The sequence below is a fragment of the Talpa europaea genome, assembly GCF_964194135.1.
Source record: "Talpa europaea genome assembly, chromosome: 11".
NCBI lineage: Eukaryota > Metazoa > Chordata > Mammalia > Eulipotyphla > Talpidae > Talpa > Talpa europaea.
The window spans coordinates 2,643,594-2,662,065 of record NC_140078.1 but is presented as its reverse complement, the minus strand read 5'-3'; the positions used below and the strand labels follow the sequence as shown (position 1 = coordinate 2,662,065).

Below are 18,472 nucleotides of genomic sequence, written 5' to 3'. Positions count from 1 at the left end.
GGGACAGCCAGAGCTGACCCCAGGCCGGTGGCGCAGCCACAAGATCAGACACCTGGGGTAGGTGGGGTCAGAGAGCCAGCAAAAGCGGTGGTTCTGGAGACACGGGCCCATCCACATCTGGAACTAACTTCACCTGGAGCCCCCCAGATGTGCTGGAAATCAGGAAACCTGCCCTCCCCAACAACCGCTTGGTACCAGGGGATTCACTGTGGTTTTTTAACAACTAATGTGTAAAGGAGCAAACTTCCCCTGCCCACCACTATTTTACCTTCGCCCTTTTAATGTTCAGCTTTCCTGCATTCTTTAGCGGGGTTTCCTCGAGTTCACCCATCTATAATTTGAACAATTCTATAAAAGAAACCATTAAAACGGAGCCCCTAGGAATTGTGTTTCCCTTCCCCCTGAAGGCTTTTAGGGCAAAATAAAAACGCCTCGCCTGAAAAGCTGATGCCGTTCCAGATACAGTAAATCCAAGCGCCGGCCGCCGGCCCGACAGCCAGGCCCCAGACGCACAGCCCGGCTGAGCAACGGCAGACGCAGCACTGAGAAAGGGGCTTGAAACCCACGTCTGCTGCTGAGAGCCTCTGCGGGCTGAGGGGGGCTGCGTGCTGGGGCCTCAACGTCCTCATCTGTAAAATGGGGAAGACACCATTTCTCTTGTCTAGGCCCACTTTCCTGGGACACACCCCACTTTTCACTTAGGCAGCTGTGCCTTCGCTACCCCACCCTGGCCCTTGATAGGGGTGGGATCTGGGTCTAACAAGTAACCCCCAGCTACAGTGATCGTTCAGGGTGGGCACGTGACCCTGTGCGGCAAAAGAATGGAAAAGAGGTATCCTGGAAGTCTCTGGAAAAGAAGCTGACCACTCCAGTGTCCCTCCCTGGACAAGACTGAGGGAGGAAGATGGTAGGTCCCTGGAAACTGGCCCCATCCAGAGATCACAGGTGAACCATGGGTACAAAGGGGCTGCCCCGGTGGAAGGGAGAACAGAGAGACAGACAGACATGGGCTGCACGACACCCCTGAACCCCTGGATCAAGCTGACCTGAAGCTTTCTTCTGGCCCCAAGCATCAAAAAGAAAAAAATCTTTTTACTTATTCTGAGCTGCCATTTGGGGATTCTTCTCGCCTCCCCCTCCCTGCCCTTGGCCAGGATCTGAAGCCTGACATGTCGGAAGTCAGAGGCGTCTCCCAGTGGAGCCATCAGCATGTCCTGCTGCTGAAACACACCTAAGCCCCCTCCCAGGGCCTCCCCACATGCCAGGGCTAAATAGGCTTCAAGATCCCCCAGTGTGGGGCAGGGTGCTGCAGAGGAGTGCAGAGGCCCTTGGCCCAGGGTCACCCCTGAAACAGTCCAGACCTTTCTCCCAGTCCAGACCTTTCTACCCGCTATGCCTCGACTTGTCAGAGAGTGACAGTTGGAAGAATCTGAAACAGACGCCTCTGACCCTGCTCCTTCCTCGGTTCTTCTGGGAGAGGGAGGCGTTATGCCAACTTGTGAGACAGCAGTCAGGGTGGGGCAGGGGAAGTCTTGTGAGGGGAAGGCTTCTCAGCCACGGGGTCCCGGGGGAGCAGTGCCCCCAGCAGAGGGAACAGCAAATGCCCGGCTCCCAGGGTGGGCATCCAGCGTGAGTCTAGGAACAGCCGGCAGGGCGGCAGAGCCCAGCAGAGCGCGGTGGGCAGGGCCGGGGTGGGAGCCCCGGGCCAAGTGGCTGGGTCAGCACCCATGGAGGAGCTGATGGGAACGGAGGGGGGCACGGCCAGAATTCTGCAGGGAGAGGACCACGGGGGCAGGAGTGTGGGGACAGGTGGGGCGGGGAAAGAGGAAGCCAGAGGGGGTCCAGACACGAGTCTCCCCACCCCAGCGAGGGGAGAGCTCTAAGACTGGGCCCAAAGCCTGTTACCCAACAGGAGGTGGCACAGGCAATGGCTCCTCTGTCCAGCATGGGGCGCCTGGACCGAGGGGTGGCGTGGGCTGTCCTGGTACCCAGGGAAGCAGCAGCACCCTGGGCTCTCCCCGTTATTGGCACTAGCTCCCTCCCCTGGGGACACAAGTGTCCCCAGCCATGGCTCAGGGTCCCTGGGGGGGAGGGCAAAGCTTAGCAGGCAAAGAGCCAAGGCTTTCCATACACCCCAAAATAAGACAGGCAAGATGGGTACACAGAGATAAGTCACTGTGTCAAGCTTTTAACTGCACACCCCTGGAGCCGGCGTGCACTTTATCAGGAGAGCTCAGTTAACAGCAGCGACCAGCCACCCAACAATCCATTCGTCTAACAAATATCCAAGGCCACGCACTGGGGACTCTGTGCTCTGGGGGCTACATGGGGGACAAGACAAACCCCAGCTTTCCTGGGCCCAGCGGACCCGAGGAAAAGACACCCACGCCCACAGTGTGACTGCACGTGGAAGGAGAGGAATTTAAAGCACGTGCCAGCATAGGTGGGTATGTTCATACCAGAGCTTTTAATACCCCCAGAAGGGCAGAGGAAGGTTATGTTGGGGGAGAAGACCTGTGGGCGGGCTGGGAGAATTCTCCTTGGTTTTACGATGTTCCAATGTACAGACTTGACTTCGCACGTTTAAGAGCCTGTTTGGATTATCTGGGTCTGAACGTCCCCGGCACGTCCCTGGCCCAGGAACCCGGGCCACCGTATCAGGCAGAGGCAGAGGGGGACGGACTCGGCCATCCAGGCAAGAAGACAAGATAAACGTGGTATTTTAGCCATAATGTTTGTGTCTTTGGAAAGTGGGAAAAGATTTATATTCCAGCCAAGAGCTAATAGGTTAAAAAAAAAAAAAAAAACCCTGAAGATTTCCCCAAGAATAGGGGAAATTAAGAATAGAGAATGTTTGGTTTGGCTAAAGGGGAATTTCAGGTAAATGAATAAAGTGTGTAATACGTGGGACACACAGACCATCCGCTGCTGTCTATCCCTGGGCACCCCGCATTCTACCTGTGAGTCCTTCCTCCCCCCCCCCAATCATCGCTGACCCCCTGCAGGCTGCAGTCTTGGGTGGGGGAGGCAGGCCCTGCACCCACCCCCCGGGTGAGCCACCCAGGGCCCCACCAGGGGCAGGTCAGCTGCTGCCGACTCTGTGCGGTCATGGGGCAGGGAGGCCTCTGCCTCCATTTTGGATATTTTTGGATTTCACAGCTTGGGAGGGAGCTCCTGGCATCCAGCGACAGGGGCCAGAGAGGCGGTGGACACCCACCACGCCCAGCAGCCCACCCCAGCAGAGGATGACGTGGTGCAGACGTCCATGTGCCTCACAAGAGAACCCCGCTGTCTCATCACCCCCCAGCCTCTGGCAGCTGCTGGCCGCCCTCACCTCCACAGCCAGACACTCCTGGGCACGGACACCCGCGGCTCTCCACAAGCTCACTCGAGCGGCATGTGGTCGTGGTTCACATGGCATTGCCGGTCCCCAAGCTCCTTCCTCCTCACTGCTGAGGTCACCCCACCACACGCAGGCCGGCGGCTGCCCCTCCCTTCACCCTACGGGCCCGGCTACGTGCAGCCTGGGCGGCCCCGGGACTGATGAGAGAGCCCACATGCGGGCTTTTGCGGGACCTGCCTTTTCACCCCTGGAGGAGCAGAGCTGCGTGGTGCTCCTGCCCGCTGCCCAGCCCTTGCCTGCTGGGTGTCCTCACGCCCCTGACCTCAGGCCTGCTTTCCACGCCGGCACAGCTGAGAGGTGCGGGGAGTCGTTCAACCAGGTGGGGAGGCCCTGGGGGGCCCCAGTGAGGCAGATGCAGCTGGGGCAGCCCCACCAGAGCCCCGAGCCAGGTCCTCCTCCCCCGCAGGAGAGCCTCACCAGCTCCCCGCGGGGCCCTCTAAGGATGGGTGCTGTGGCCTCTGAGAAACGCCTTCCTCCCCAAACAGGCAGGCAGGAGTGGGGAACCTCCTTAACTGAGCCTATCTGCGACTCCCTCTGTGCCTGTGGGGGCGCTGTGTGGCCTCTGGTGAGGAGAACCTCAGTACACACAGCATCTCCAAAGGGCGGGGCCAGGAGGGAGGCAGTTTTGACTGCAGTTGCTCCTCTCCCGGGGAGGGGGCAAACCGCAGCCCACAGCCAGACCCAGCTCACGGCCCTTTTGCAAATAAAGTTTTATTGGGACACAGTCACGTGCTTCTATGCAGATGGCACTCCCAGGACGGGACCCACAAACCAAAAAACTCACTATCTGTGGCTTGACAGATAAAGTTTGCTGGCCTCTGCTCTAACCCACCCAAATGCCCTTCCAGCTAGACTTGAAAAGAAAACCACAAATGTCCCCATGAGCTAAGGCGGCCATATTGTCGGTTCTCAACAAAGACAAGAACAACCTTTTGTCAAGTGTTTGCTCTTGGTAGGGCTCATGACCCCACGTTTGTGACAGTTGTCACGGCCACCAAGTCACCTCCATGGGGCCCACCACCAGGGCGGAGGCGGAGGCTCACACCCTGTGCAGCTGACTTGCGCCATCACACTTGACGGCCAGCTGGGGGCCGAACCCTGGCAGGTGTCGGGGAAGATGCAGAAAGGAGATAGTCCAGGTGGGGATGCGGGTCCCCTCTGGGAGCCCTGAGGGTAGGAAGGGTGCTCTGAGGCACAAAGGTGGCGGTGTGTGCTCATAGCATGCGGGACAGTGAGCTGAGACCAGGGATGAGCCAGGACATCAGGACGCGGCTTGCAGACCCCGGGTGGCATGGCCAGCAGGAGCAGGCCCAAACCAGAAGACCCGGGAGCCCAGAGGGGGCCCCTCAGTTAGGAGGGGACACCTCCCGCCCACTGAGAGGGCGGCAGCTTGGTTTTCTTGTGGCTTCGTTGTTTTCCAGGCCCAGAGCCATCATCTGCCCTTTGGAGGCCCGAAGCACATGAATGTTCCTTGTTAATCGTGCAAAGTACATTAATTCCAGCCACTTCTCTCCAGGGGCTGAGGCCCATGTGACAAGTAAGAACACTCGGCCGCTGCTGGCCCCAGTTGCCCAAGCCGTCCGCGTACCATGCCCGCCCGGCCTGGAAGGACCGACCCAGCCTCGGGGTCACCAAGGCCTCTCCTTTCCTCTCTTGCTCTGGCTTCTGGACAAACAGGATGTGAAGCAATCACAAGGGTGAAGGCACCTTGGAGCCAGCTGCGTCGTGGGCAGAACTGCTCGCTAGCTGGCTTCACGGGGCTCAGGCTCAGGGCCCCGGGGCCCAGGGCTCACCTCCGGGGTCCCCCTGGCTTCCACGGCCAAGCCTGACACTCGGCACCCGACACTCTCCGTGTTGAAATGCTGGGCGATCCTACTTGCCCTTCCGGGCCGGTCGAGAACAGCACGAGACGCACATGTGCCTCTGCGCGAGTCCAACCTCAGGAGGCAGGGGCGGGGCGAGCTGCAGGAGAGGGGCCTCCTGACCTTGTGTTCCGGGGTGTCAAGTGGCAGCTGGAGGTCCCCATAGGCAAGGGTGAGATGGGGAAATGAGGCCACCAGGTCATCTTCTTGGCTGAGAGAGGAGGGGCGGGTGGCAGTGCCCTGGTCTCAGTCCTCCGTGGTGAGGCAGAGAAGGGCCCCATACGAGAGGACAGGATGGAGGCGTCCTCGTCTTGGGGCAAATGACCAGGTGCTGCACACTGCAAGGATGGAAGAGGGTCCAGCGCGGCCATCTCCCCACAGGTCTGGCCAGAAGGAGGTGCCTGGAGACCTGTGCGGGGGGCAGGGGGCTCTCCTGAGCCTCCCAGCCCTGCAGAACGTGTCCCCAAGCATCTGGCATCTGCATCTGTCCCTTCTCCGTGGCCTCTTCCTACTCGAATACAAGCGACTGACAGTCCTGGCCTGCGCGGGCAGGCCCCGGTGCCCACACCAGTCCCTGGCATTTCGTGGGGACGCAGAATTTATTGAGTAAATAAATGTGTGGGTGGAGAGGTAGGAAGCCAGTTCGAGCATCCAGCTGTGGGGCCGCGGGGAGCTCAGCTTTGCTCCCCAGCCCGGGATGCAGGGCCCGAGGCCAACTTGTCTGTACTTTTAGGGGCCTGTCAAAATGCTTTAATGTCTCTTAAAATCAAGACAAAATGTGAAATTTTTAGGGCCAGAGAAAATGTCTTAGTTTTTAATTCGGCCAGGATTATATTCATCTTTATACCAACATGTTCATCAAACATGAGTTTCAATATGTCCTTCATGCAGAGGAGCCCAGGGATGTTGAATGTCGCTGCCCCAGTCACTGCCCCCACCCCCTGCCGGGATTCGGGCAGGAAGGCGCTCACCGTCTTCTAGGTTCTCTGTCAAACTCTTTCCTTCCCGAGAGAGGGGACGCGGGGAGATGCGCCAGGCAGGGGCCAGGACGCCGCGGGGGCCTGGGCTCTCGGTCTGGCTGACCCGCCTGGCCACCGTGTTCCCAGCAGGGGCTCCCTGGCTGCACGCGGGTCCTGGAGAGCAGATTCCTTGCCAGCCTCTCCAGCGGAGAAGGGGGGCTGCAGTCAGAATCGAGGCAAAGCCCAGGTGGATCCAAGGAGCCAGCGACCTGAGCCCAAGGGGCTTCACTTCCCTGACCCGGTGTCCGCATCTGTGAGATGCAGCAGTGACCACCGTGGGCCCGGCAGGGTCACCCCGTGACAGCTCAGCATCAGGAACAGCAATGTCGGCAACCGTGATCGTGTCTGACGCTCGTGAGCCGGCCCAGCGTTACACACGAATCACTTGTCTTCCTCCCGACCACCCACAGGGAGGGTCCAAGGGAATGGGCCCCCCCCAAGATGAGTCCGCATGCCCCCAGGAGCCGTCACCCGACCGGGCTTCAGGCTCCTGTGTTTGTGCGGAAGCCTCGGCCCGTCCCTGCTGGTCCTGCAGGGGCCCAGGCTCGGGCCAGCCTGCAGCCAGGGCACCTCACCATCACGGCCCGGGCAGCCCCTCGCAGCTGGTTAACCCTCCACGCTGATGGGACCGGAGTATTCAGGCTCCCCCCTCCCCACCCCACAAGGGAGGCCCCGGAGTGGGGGGTGAAGGGGCACAGCCTGTGTGGCGTGGGAGGCAGCAGGGCAGCCTCCCCTCTGTACAAAGAGAAAGACAAGCAGACGCCAGCCTGGTCCTGCCGCGTCCTGTCCCCGGGGGATGAGAGGAGGCTCCGGGTTGGCTCCTGATGAGCTGCAGGTGCCCGGAGTTTATGGGCTTCTCTCCTGCGAGGCACCCTCGGAGCCCGGCCAGCTGCACCGCTGCAAGGGGCGGCCAGCAGGAGGGCCGCAGCTGGGGAGAGGGGGCCGCCCGCACGCTTCCTGGGTGGTCCCGGGCGACATTTAGACACCCGGTGAGCGGGGGCGTCCATCAGGCCCAACAGGCTCTGAGAGGCCCATGGCGCCTGCGCCACAGGAGAACAGAGCCCCCCGCATGGGTAATGAGGCCCTCGAGCCGACGGGCTCTGCATTCTGGCAGCCTCGGGGGACCCCTTTCCTCCAAGGGGTGTGGCCTACTCAGGGCAGGAGGAGGTGTGGTGCCCTTTTGGGGTGCCATCCTAGATAGGGCACTTGGCTGGGCTTGGGCGCCACGGCCCTTGTCCAGGCCGGTTTGTCCGGGTGCTGTGTCCTCCGAGTCAGCGAGGTTCGCCGAGTTTCAGTTAATGCTGGCAAGAGCCCCGAGGCAGGGACCAGGCTGCTCCTACCGGTTGCTCAGAGCTGGCCCCAGGCAGACGAGAACCAGGCTGCCCGGCAAGTGGACCCCAGAATCCACGACTGTCACCTGGGGGGCTTCTAACAGGAGAAGGTTCACAGCCAACACCTGAACGGAGCCCATCGGCCTCGGCGCCATCTTGTTAACAGGGAAAAACAGCAGCATCACCAGGCCAGGCCCGAGCTAACTAAGGAGCAAGTGAGGAGAGACGCACCCCAGGCCCGTGCTCGGGACAGGTCCTCAGGACTGGGGCAGGGCCGGGAATCACTCGCCTGAAGGACACAACAGGCCATGGGAGGGAAACAGAACCAGGGGCAGCAGCCTGTGGTCTCAGAAATGCCGGGCGCCCTTGCTTCTTATCCCATCCCCCAGAAAGCCCTCAAATTCAGACCCGCATGATGGTCTGAGTGGTGGTTCCTCCCTGGTTCAGGCACCAAACCAAAGCCACTGTGCCTGGACCACTTGAGCCCCAGGGTGGTGGCACCTGCCGTCCCCCCACGCCCCAAGCTGGGGGGACCACCCCTCAGTCTGCCCCGACACTGGCCGGCCACCTTGGCCGCCGGGCCCACCCCCACCCCAGGGAGGAGGAGTCCCCAGAGGCTGGCAGGACATGGAGTCTGGGCCCCGCTCCGGGCCTCAGTTTCCTCACTGAGCCACCATGTGGCTGGACAGCCTTGGCCGCAGCGCCCCCGGGAAAGGCGGGGATCGCAGAGACATGGCACAGAGCGCTGACTCTGTGTCAGTAGCTGCCACATGTTGAGCAATTAAGCTCTTCACTCGCATGAGCTCATCTAATCCCTCACAGCCACCCTGGGAGGTGGAAACTATTATTAACCCCATTTTCCAGATGAGGGACATTAAGTGACTCACCGGGGTCATATGCTCTTAGAGATAGTCAGCTGGGCTGGGGTTTGAACTGGGGAGCCTGGCTGGCTATCAGGCTGAGCTCCCTCAACAAACGGTCTTGTCCACAGCCTTGGGGGGAGCAGAGGCTGGCGGCAAAGGGCCCCAGGACCCTGACTTTGGGGAGAGAGATGAAGGTGGGGCTGGCCCAGGGGAGCGGAGCTGAGGGTCACGTAAGAGGAGAAGCTGGGCCACCCGGACAGCCAGCAGGGCAGGCGGGACAGAAGCACAGGACATTGGGGCCAAGTGGGGAGGGCCCGCCAATACCCAAGAGGCCAGGCAAATGTTCACTCTGAAGAGAGGAATTCAGGCTCCTTGGCCTCTCTTCACCTCATTCCCCTTTAAGGAAAAAGAATTGAATGATTCCATTGCCAATGAAGTCTGGGATTGCTCTAGGCCACTATCAGGATATTTGCAATGGACATCGGCACAAAAAAAAGGCTCTGATAAGTCCCGCAGAGAAGCCAAGTTAGCATCTCTCACGCTTCAACCCGCGAGCAGAAGCAGAAGTCGGGGACGCACCTAGACAGCCGACCCAGGGGAATTCAAGCAGTCAAAAGACAATGTCCTTTGTCGTTCCTGAATTCAAGAAGTCAAGTTATAATAATAACAACAGCAGCAGCAGCAGCAGCCTCCACTGTTCTCCTTTAGGGCCTGCGTGCTCTAGACAGGTGCTGTGGTCAGCCCTTGGTAAGGTGAGGCCCCAGCCCGGGGCCAGCAGCCTCTGCATCGCCAGGTCTTGTGTGGAAACAGGCTGCGCCGTGCCCCAGACCTGCTGAATCGGAACCTGCATCTCACCAGACGCCCAGGATGCCAGGCACACCAGGCACTACTACAAACACTTCTTGATTTGATGCAAGAACTCTAAGAGCAACCCAAAGGCCAGGCCTTCTTATTCCCTGCGGGTTGACGGTGGCCAAGGCCACACAGTGAGAGGCAAAGCCACATTCGCTCCTGTGAACACAGCATGGAGCAGCCATACCACGAAGAGAAATTTCTCTAATGGCTGAAAAGGGCCCGTCTCCAAGATAAGTCACCATGTGAGAGAAAGCCAGGTGGAGAGCACTGTCTACACTGTGCCATTTTTGCAGGAGACCAAAATAGAAAATGAAAGAAAGCAAAGCAGAAGCTGTATGTGCTGCTTAGACCCACCCCAGGGAGTATCTCTGAAGAGAGATGCAGTGACACGGACATGGTGGTTCCTCTGGGAGGTGGGACTGAGCAGCCGAGGACGGGAGGCGGAGGGAAGTGATTCAGGCTGCACGCACCTGTCACTGGGACTTTGAGCCTCAGGCATCTACGAACTATTTTAAAGTAAATAATTTTTAATTTTTTCCTGAAAACTGATGCAAGGGAGGAGCTACACCATCCCCATTTACTAAGGAATACACTGAGGGGTGGAGGAACTGGCCCGTCCTCATTCCCACTCACCTTCCCGTCTGTCCTCAAAGCAGACAGAGGGGGCATGTGAAGAGCGGGGGCGGGGGGTGGGGGCGGCGCTAGCAGTGGGTTCTGTGAGGATTTGGGGCTCAGAACCACGGTCGCGGCTTCTTGGAGGGGCTTCTTGGAGGTGGCCTCCACTCGCGGTGGGCCGCATCCAGAGCAATCTCGCCCTGCAGGGGACGTTAGGCACTGTCCAGAAATATGCCGGGGTGTCACCACTGAGAGATGCCTCTGCATCTACCGAGTAGGGGCCTGGGATTCTGTGGAAACTCCCACAAGGCAGGGACAGCCAGGACGTCTGTGTCCGGCCTTGAAGAGCCTGCCTCGGCGTGTCTCGGACCCTTAGGTGACCAGGTGTCACCTGCGCTGTTATTAACATGTTGGGATCAGCAGGCTGGTGCAGCGGGCCCAGGGTCCCCCTTCTGCCAGGAGGATGCACCCCTGCTGATGGGGGGGCCTCACCCTGAGCCAGGCCGTATCCAACCCAGCTGAGGCCACCTGTGTGGTCATGAAAGGTGCCTGGGGCTGCTTTGCATTTGGTTCTAAAGGCCAGGCACTGAGTGTGGTTGGGGGAAGGCTGCTGTCGACGGGACAAGCAAGAGGCTCCAAGATCCTCCACAGTCCTAGAGCATAGGCTGTGCAGACCCGGTTGGGGACTGGCCAGGGTACCTACCATCCAGGGTCTCCACGGAGAGCTGCAGGCCCAGGTTGTGCCGTGGGTTGACCACCCAGTGGTTGCTGGTGGCTGTGATATCAAACACCAGCCAGCCCTCCTCTGAGGCCCAGAGGGTGCGGCTGTCGAGCAGAAACAGGTCTGATTCCCTGCAAGAGAAGAGGAGATACTCAAACTCCAGGTCAGCCAGGCCGGGCTCAGTCACCCCCCAGGCCAATGAGCCACCAAAGGTGAGGAGGGCCTGACGGGTGGGGCAGGTGGCAGGACACCCCATCAGCCAAAAGTGGGCTCATCAGACCAAGATCCAGGCACGAAGACCCATTAGCAGCAGTGTAGGGGAAGGGAGCGCCGAAGAAGCAGAGAGAGCTACTATGAAGTAAATCACCCGTCAGATCTGTTAAGGGGGACACGAGTGGGATAAGCACAGGGAAGCAGGAATCTCCCAGCCTCCGGGACCTGGACATCTCAGGGAACAAGTTATATAATTCGCCATTCCTCAGGCACTGTCCCAAGTCTCCTACACACATATTCATCCAATTCTCACAACAAAGGTGTGGGGACATTTTCTTCTTTACATGGCTTGTCTAAGGTCATGGAGCCAGGAAGCTGCCAACTGGGGTTTGAACCCAGGCAACTGAGCACCAGAGCAGAAGCTCTTTTTCTCCCTGCTGTGGCTTCATCAGCCGCCTGAGACCTGGGAGACAGATTCCTGGAGATATTACTAATAGAGGCAGCCCGTTTGTTCTCTCTGCCTCAGATTTTGGAATAGCCAGATGGGTAAAACTACGGTGGGTCTTGTCGTGCCTGGAAGCCAGAGGGGTGGATGGATGGATGGATCGGTGGATGAACAGACGAGTGGCTGTTTGGATGGATGAGGGACAGACAGGTGGGTGGATGGATAGATGGATCAGTGGATGAACGGACAGGTGGCTGTTTGGGTGGATGAGGGACAGACAGGTGGATGGGTAAATGGATAGATGGATGGATGGATTTTTGTATTCTTGGATAACAGAATTCTAATATATGAGGTATCATGATATCTCTTGTACATTTTTAATTATACAGATTCAAGGTCATTCAATATTCAATTAAAATATTTGGGTGTCCATGTTGTATCAGCCCTGGAGCATAATAACGGGCAGCACCCAAGCAGCCCCTCCCCGGGGCACTGATAAAGTCTATCACATTTGAGTGATCTAATTTCCATGGGAATTTTCTCTGATGATTCGCAAAGTATTAAGCACTTATCACGTGCCAGACTCTGGGTTGAAATGCCTGACCAGGCCATGCCAGTGCATCCTTACAACAGCCCCTGTGGTGGATAATATTACCCAGGCCTTATGCAGACCTCAGAAAGCCACGGTCATTTGCCCCGGGGTACGCTTCTCTAACATAATCAAGGCAGAATCAGAACCCAATCAGGCTGCCTGTCAGCACAGGCTTTCAACCCTACATAAAGCTAGCTCTTCTGGACATGACATCTGCTCAGGAATGGCTGTTACCATTTCAGAGCCGTTATCAAATCAAACTTATAACATAATCCACTAAGCCAGCAGCTGGACACAAGGAACAGGTGCCCCTTTACATGATGGCCCCGCTGCCGCCAAGTTTCCCTCCTAAATCTATTGCCAAGCATTCCCATTAGCCTCTCTGTGTTGCCTAGGCATCTCCAAGTGTGGGAGTTTGGCTGGATTATAATTCCTTTGTATGTCCTAACACCTTAGACGTTTACCAGGCACATGAATGTGTGTGAGAGTCAGAAAAGGCAGATGGAAATAAATCGGGAATGTCAGCCAGTGTCTCACATTTTCTGTAACCCAGAGCCCACTGGAAATGTATTGGGAGAGTAACAGATCATTCGGAGAAGTCTGCATAGGGATGGAGAATCAGGCTCGGAGACAGACAGGAACCGAGCAGATGTGGAGGACGGGGGGCTGAGCCAGCAGGAAATAGACAAAATTAACTTGAGGTGCATTTTCCTCTTTGCATTCCTCCGTCTGAAGAACCAAGGGCAAAGCAGCTAGCCGGCCCGGTCAGATCCCGCGCCCAGGCCATCTCCACGGTGGTGGACCGCATCGCCAGACCACAAGATGGGAAGAGGGGCCGCCCCGTTCCAGGCCCCCTCACATCCCACTTTTTTAAATAACACTCAACAACCTCCACCACCCAATTCAGAACATGCCGAACCACACAATGTGGGGTGTGCGGGGGGAATATGTCTTCTGGATGGAAGGACCGACAAATCGCACCCACAATACACCAGCCGCACCGAAGTCCCCGGTGGTCTGAGGAAGCTCCCCGCAGCGAGATGGGAGAAGCCAGGGAAGACGTCTGTCCCGTCGGACCACAAGAGATTTTGCAGACCCTGAGCTTGACTTTCACGTCCAAACTAACTCAAAGCATGAGACGACCTTTCCCGTCCCGCCTCCTACTACTTCACATTCTTCTTCTTCCCCAAATGCTTTTCGAGGTGGCTTCAGAACCAGCCTGTGGGCTGTGCACCCAGATTTTAAACTTACAAGCAAGAATTTCCTGCTGTCCTCATCTCTGATTTGCCTTGATTTCCTGCCTAATGGAGCGCTACCAAGAAACAAACGCGAGAAGTTCCAGCCCGCGTCGGGACAGTTCCACTCAGTCAGACACCGGGGCCCAGGAGAACACCCACAGCACAGCACAGCAATCACAAACCGGGGTAGGGCTTTACTGGAAAATTGTTATTTGCAGGAAAATGTGACCGGAGATCTGGAGAGGTGTGGATAGTAACGCAGACAATGAATAGTAACGTAGGGAACAGACACAGCCTTTGAACAGCAAAGGCCTTGCCAAACGAGCCTCACATTTTCTTGTTCCAGCTGGGACACCACGGCCCAGATGTTGCCGGTTGAGTCATCTTGGATCTGCAGCACCGACTCCCCTCCCCCAGGCCGCAGTTTGTTCCAGGCACGCTGGGAAGGGCCCAGCCCTCTTGGAGGCATCGGGACAGGAGAGCCTTGTTGAGGTGGGGAGAGATTCTAACACACGCTCTGCTTTTAGACCAAAGGCCCAGGCCCGAGGGCGGCCCACGTGGAAAAGGCCCAGGGAAATGACTCAGCAGCTAAGTCCAGACGGACAACCGGGAGAGTGGGAATATTCTAGTTTCCACCTGAGCATCTCGTTTGAACACAACGGCTTTACGACCTGGAGGAAATGAGCAAGCCCTTTGTGACATTTTTATTTACCTTGAATATCTGGCCTCTGACCCGGCCCCAGGCTCTGAGTGGCAGGCCCCAGGACCCTGGTTCCGTTCCCTCCCCTTGGCCACTGCTGAACAACACAAGGGCTTCCCTCACAGGGGTCCTCTGAATGTCTCCAGCACAAGGTCATTGTTCCATTTTACAGAGACAAGCAAGGCTCAGCGAGGTGAAGCCAACTGTCCACACTGATTGACCTTCTAAGCAACAGCATAGGAGGTGTGACTTGCGAATTTGAGCTCTTGAGCACTGTCACATCCTTAACTCACCCTCTCACCGAGGACAAGGGACCCCAGGTGTTGTTGACTCCAGCTCGCTGTGCGCTGTCTCTGCGACGCTGCGTGGAGCAGAGAAATACTTGAGGGAGAGGCCATCTAGGTGGCGGGGAATGAAGAAGGCACACAGGTGAAGCTGACTGGCCAGTCAATTCCTGAGCCTCAGTTTCCCCCTCTGCTAAACAGGGGTGATGCCATCGCCTCAGTGATTGGGGAGAGCCAAATCACTGCACTCCCAAGGCCCTCTACCAAGCATACAAGCTTGACCTACAGTCCCTACCAGACCGGGGAGTTCTAGGACAGGGACATTATCTGTATTGGCTTTGCAAGCTCTATATGTCCAGAGACCATGGATCCATTCAAAGAATGCTCAGCTTTGGTCCCAAAATGCCTCAGACAAGTAAATCAGGGGGTTCAAAGTTGTGGCAGAGTGTTTGCAAACACGGCCCCCAAAAGTTCTCTCCACAAATAGGTGGAGTCTGCTCCCCACCTCTGAAGTCTGGGCTGACTGCCCGAATTGCGGTGACCATAAGATCCAGTGGAAACAAGGCCTGGCCAGGTCCAGAGCTAGGAGGTGACAGCCTTAGCTGGTCTGTTTTGGCCCTCTGGAAAGCTAGCCATGCCACAGGAAAACCCAACTACCCTGTTAGGGAGCAAGACCATATGAAAGAGTCGGGGGGCAGAAAGAGAGAGGAAGCCCAATCCAGCCCCAGGTGCTGTCTGGATGTTCTAGCTCCAGCTTCATCAGCAGCCACAGTGGACAGTGCAAAGGGTAAAGAAGAACCACCCAGCTGAGCCCTGCCCGCATTCCTGAGCAATACTGTGGGTGTTGGTTTAGCTGCTGAGTGTGGGCGGTTTGCTCCCTGCAGAGATAGTGCTCAAGCTGCAGTCACAGCTGAAATAACCTCAGCTGGGCAGGACCAGTGAAAAACACCAGGGCATGAGCTTCACTGTCCACACAGCTGCGTCAAAGGACCAGATGCAGCCATTCTCCTTGACAAGAGGAAATAGGGGATTAAGCAAAAAGGTGTTATAAAATAGGATGCATCGTAAATACATTTCTGAGAATATGCAAGATGCTAAAATTCATGGAAAGAAATGGAAAATTTGAGCCATCCAAAAAAAGGGGAAGAAAAATCTCTTTCCTACTTCCCATATCCTGGATGGTTTTGTACTGAGTTGTTTCTTCTTCTTCTTTTTTTTTTTAACCATAATATCAATAGATAATTCCTTCTTATGCAACTTGATCAAGAAAATGGAAGCAGGCCAGCTGAGAATCCATATTGTAGAGTCAGCATGCCGTGGATCCTCAAAACAGACAAGGCCAAGTTGAATGGACAGTTTTCCAAAGATAAATGGTTGGTGGACACAGAAGGATGATCAATATCCTCAGCCGTGAGGGAAATGCAGTCAAAGCCACATAGGCACGTTTCTCCTACCAGGACAGATGCCGGAAAACATTACCGCACGCACTGGCCAGGATGTGGGGGATTGAAACGCTCCTATTCGGTGGGACTGTGAAATTGCCTCCTCTGGACAACATGGCAGTTTTTCAAAAGGTCAACATAAGTTACTGTAAGATCGAAATTGTCATTACCCAAAAGAAGTAAAAATCCTGTGTATGAATGTTCACAGCAGCATGATTCAGCTCCCTACCAGCTGAGGGCAACAGGCTACAGTGGGATATTATTTGGTAGTGAAAAGGAACGAGGCACAGCTCCTGCAGCAGAACTTTGAAATCATGATGCTGAGTGAAAGAAATCAAACCCAAAAGAGCAGAGTGTGGGATTCCTCTTACAGGGAATGCCCAGAAGAGGCAAATCCAGAGACAGAAAGTAGAGTTGCTGCCAATGGCTGGGGCGGGGGGAGAGGGCAGCCTATTTCCACATTCTCCCTGATCTGGGGATAAACCTGGTGGGAGGGTGTCCTGGTCTCACTCACTCCTCCTGCGGCTTGAACCCCAACCCACTCCCCTGAGCCCAGAGCCAGGCGGCGGGGGCAGCGACAGGCATGGCGAACCTTTTCTCCAGCTGCTTCTGGTGAAAGAAAGTCAACACCTCTCCTCCTAAACCCAGTTCCCCCAAAGCCCTGCTCTGTGTGGTGTGTAAACCACTGGTGACCCCAACTCTGTGGCATGGAGGGGTGTTCACCCTTAACCAGGATGAACTGAGGCTTGTGGGTGCAGGATGGCTGAGGCTTGTGGGTGCAGATGGCTGAAACTTGTGGGTTTCTCCTCCACGGTGAAACCCAAACCAGCGCGAAGTGGGAGGAAGCACCACAGGCGGGTTTCCAGCCTCCCGGCCCACCTTCCCCTGGAGTGTTCTCCCCCGGTGGAAAAGTGGGTATTTTAAAATCCCCAACGTGGGAAGGTGGCAAGTCCCTTTTTTTGCCCTCTGGCTCCTTGGAGACTATTTAGAGGGTGTGATCTCAAGGGCCTTCACCCACAGGCCCCTCCCGAGCCGTGAGGTCCCTCTGTGGGACGCCAGCCGCCCAGACCACAGGACTGGAAGAGCATGGCTTTGCGCTGTCTGGAGGCGCTAAGTTTGCTGTCACCCATCACAGCAGCCAGAGGAACTAACAGCCTCACTCCCAAAACCACCCTGAGCCCCCCATGTCTCAGGTACCTGCTGGGAACCAGAGAAAACACAGCCAGGGTGGGAGCTGCGGCCTGAGGCTGTGCACACCACACATGGGGACCAAGTGCCCGATCAAGAGGCTGGGGGGCCAGGAAGGAGTCCCCAGGGCCAGTGAGTGGAAGGAAAAGAACTGGGCCTCATGTGAGTGTGTGAAGGGAGAACGTTCCTCAGGCGTCGCCCAAGGGAGGGCGGGGGGGATACTAACTCAGCCAGGCAAGTGGAAAGGGCATTCCAGCAGAGGGAACAGAATGTGCAAATCGTGGCGAGGGAGGCCCATGAGGTGAGGGTGCAAGTGCAGGGGAGCACGGGGTGGTAGGAGGTAGGGGGTGGCCTGGAACCTGCAGGACCTCTTAGGCCAGGTCCTAAGAGAGCTAGGAAGCTGGGACCTTGTAAGGGAGGGGTGGAAATAACTGGCATTTGGCTGACTCCCCCACCCCTGCCCTCACCCTGCCCCCACCCTCTGGCTCTCTGGGACACGGCAGGACTGGACACTGAAAATGGCGCCTGCTGGATCTTCAGCTGGACTCAAGAACAACCCGCGGAAGGCAGAGTGAGCGCGCATCTGGGGCAGCCGAGCCTCCCACCCTGGTGTCAGAGGGGAGCAGGCCGCTGCCTGAGACTGAGTCAGACCCTACACCTGGGGTGGGAGTGGGCCGGGCAGCAGGGGAGCTGGGAAGGAGATCAAAGCAGCCCAGGAGGAAGTCGGCGGGGTGTGGGATGGCTCTGGGTCCAGGAGGGCCCCTCCTAAGCCCCGGGCTGGCGCGGGTGCAGCCAGATCCACACCCCTCCTCGGACCTCGGGGAATGCCCTGCCTCCCTGCCGACTCACCCAGACCATCCCCAGCGTCCCAGGCCGGGAAGATGAAGTCACGGAGGTCAGAGGCTTATTTTAAACCCGCTTTCTTTAGAACTACTCCCGTCCGGGAAGACTAAAATCAATTTCGGAGAAATGAGGGAAAATAGAGACAGGAGAGCCTCAGACTTCCACCGCAGTGCAGGTCACAGTCCGCAGTGCCCCCCGGACTCCCTCGGCCCACTCTCCTCCTGCCATGGTCTACTCTCGAGCTCCCTTCTGCATCAAACTCCAGCCCACCTTAGGCCTTCGCACATGCTGTTCCCAGCACTTGGAACACTGTTCCTTTTTCTTTTACCTACATCGCACCTGCTCATCCTTCAGCTCCCCGGCGCTGTGATGGGTTTGACTTCCTTCAAACCTCCCCTTTGGGCACTCAGGCTGTGCTGAAATCTGTTGGCAACGTTCTTTGGATTTTCTACCAGGTTTTAAGCTCTTTGTCAACAAGAACCAGGTCCTTTATTCCCTGCTGCGGCAGCTCCAGCACGCAGCCAACAGCATAGCACACAGTAGGTCTCAAATATATATTGAATGAATGTGCTCTTATCTTTGGGGTGTTCTTGCCAGCCAAGGATGTCTCCTGGCTGTACTTTCAAAAACGAGGAATAGATGTTTTTTCAAAGACTCAGGTTCCTCCACCCGCTGGCCCCGCCTGTGTCCACTGGGAGCCAGACTGCCTGGTCACACACCCCGGCCAGCCCCAGGCACCTCCAGGCCCTACGCCTCCCACGGCCTGCCGGCCCCAGCCCACTCTGCGGGAAGCAGCCCCCTCCACGTGTGTCCACGTTACTTTATCCATCCCGGTGAAGAGACGCCGAGAGGCAGGCA

At 57.1% G+C, this 18,472-nt stretch overlaps 1 protein-coding gene across 1 annotated transcript in view; it reads right to left on the bottom strand.

The window, feature by feature from the left end:
- The window catches only part of BMP7 (bone morphogenetic protein 7), a gene marked incomplete at its 5' end in the record, with an annotated part of 68,911 nt that overhangs the window by 12,795 nt on the left and 37,644 nt on the right, over positions 1-18,472 (bottom strand). The window contains one exon of the mRNA XM_084247635.1: positions 10,652-10,800. Coding sequence (XP_084103761.1) covers positions 10,652-10,800 — 149 coding nt within the window. The remainder of the gene's footprint in view (positions 1-10,651; positions 10,801-18,472) is intronic.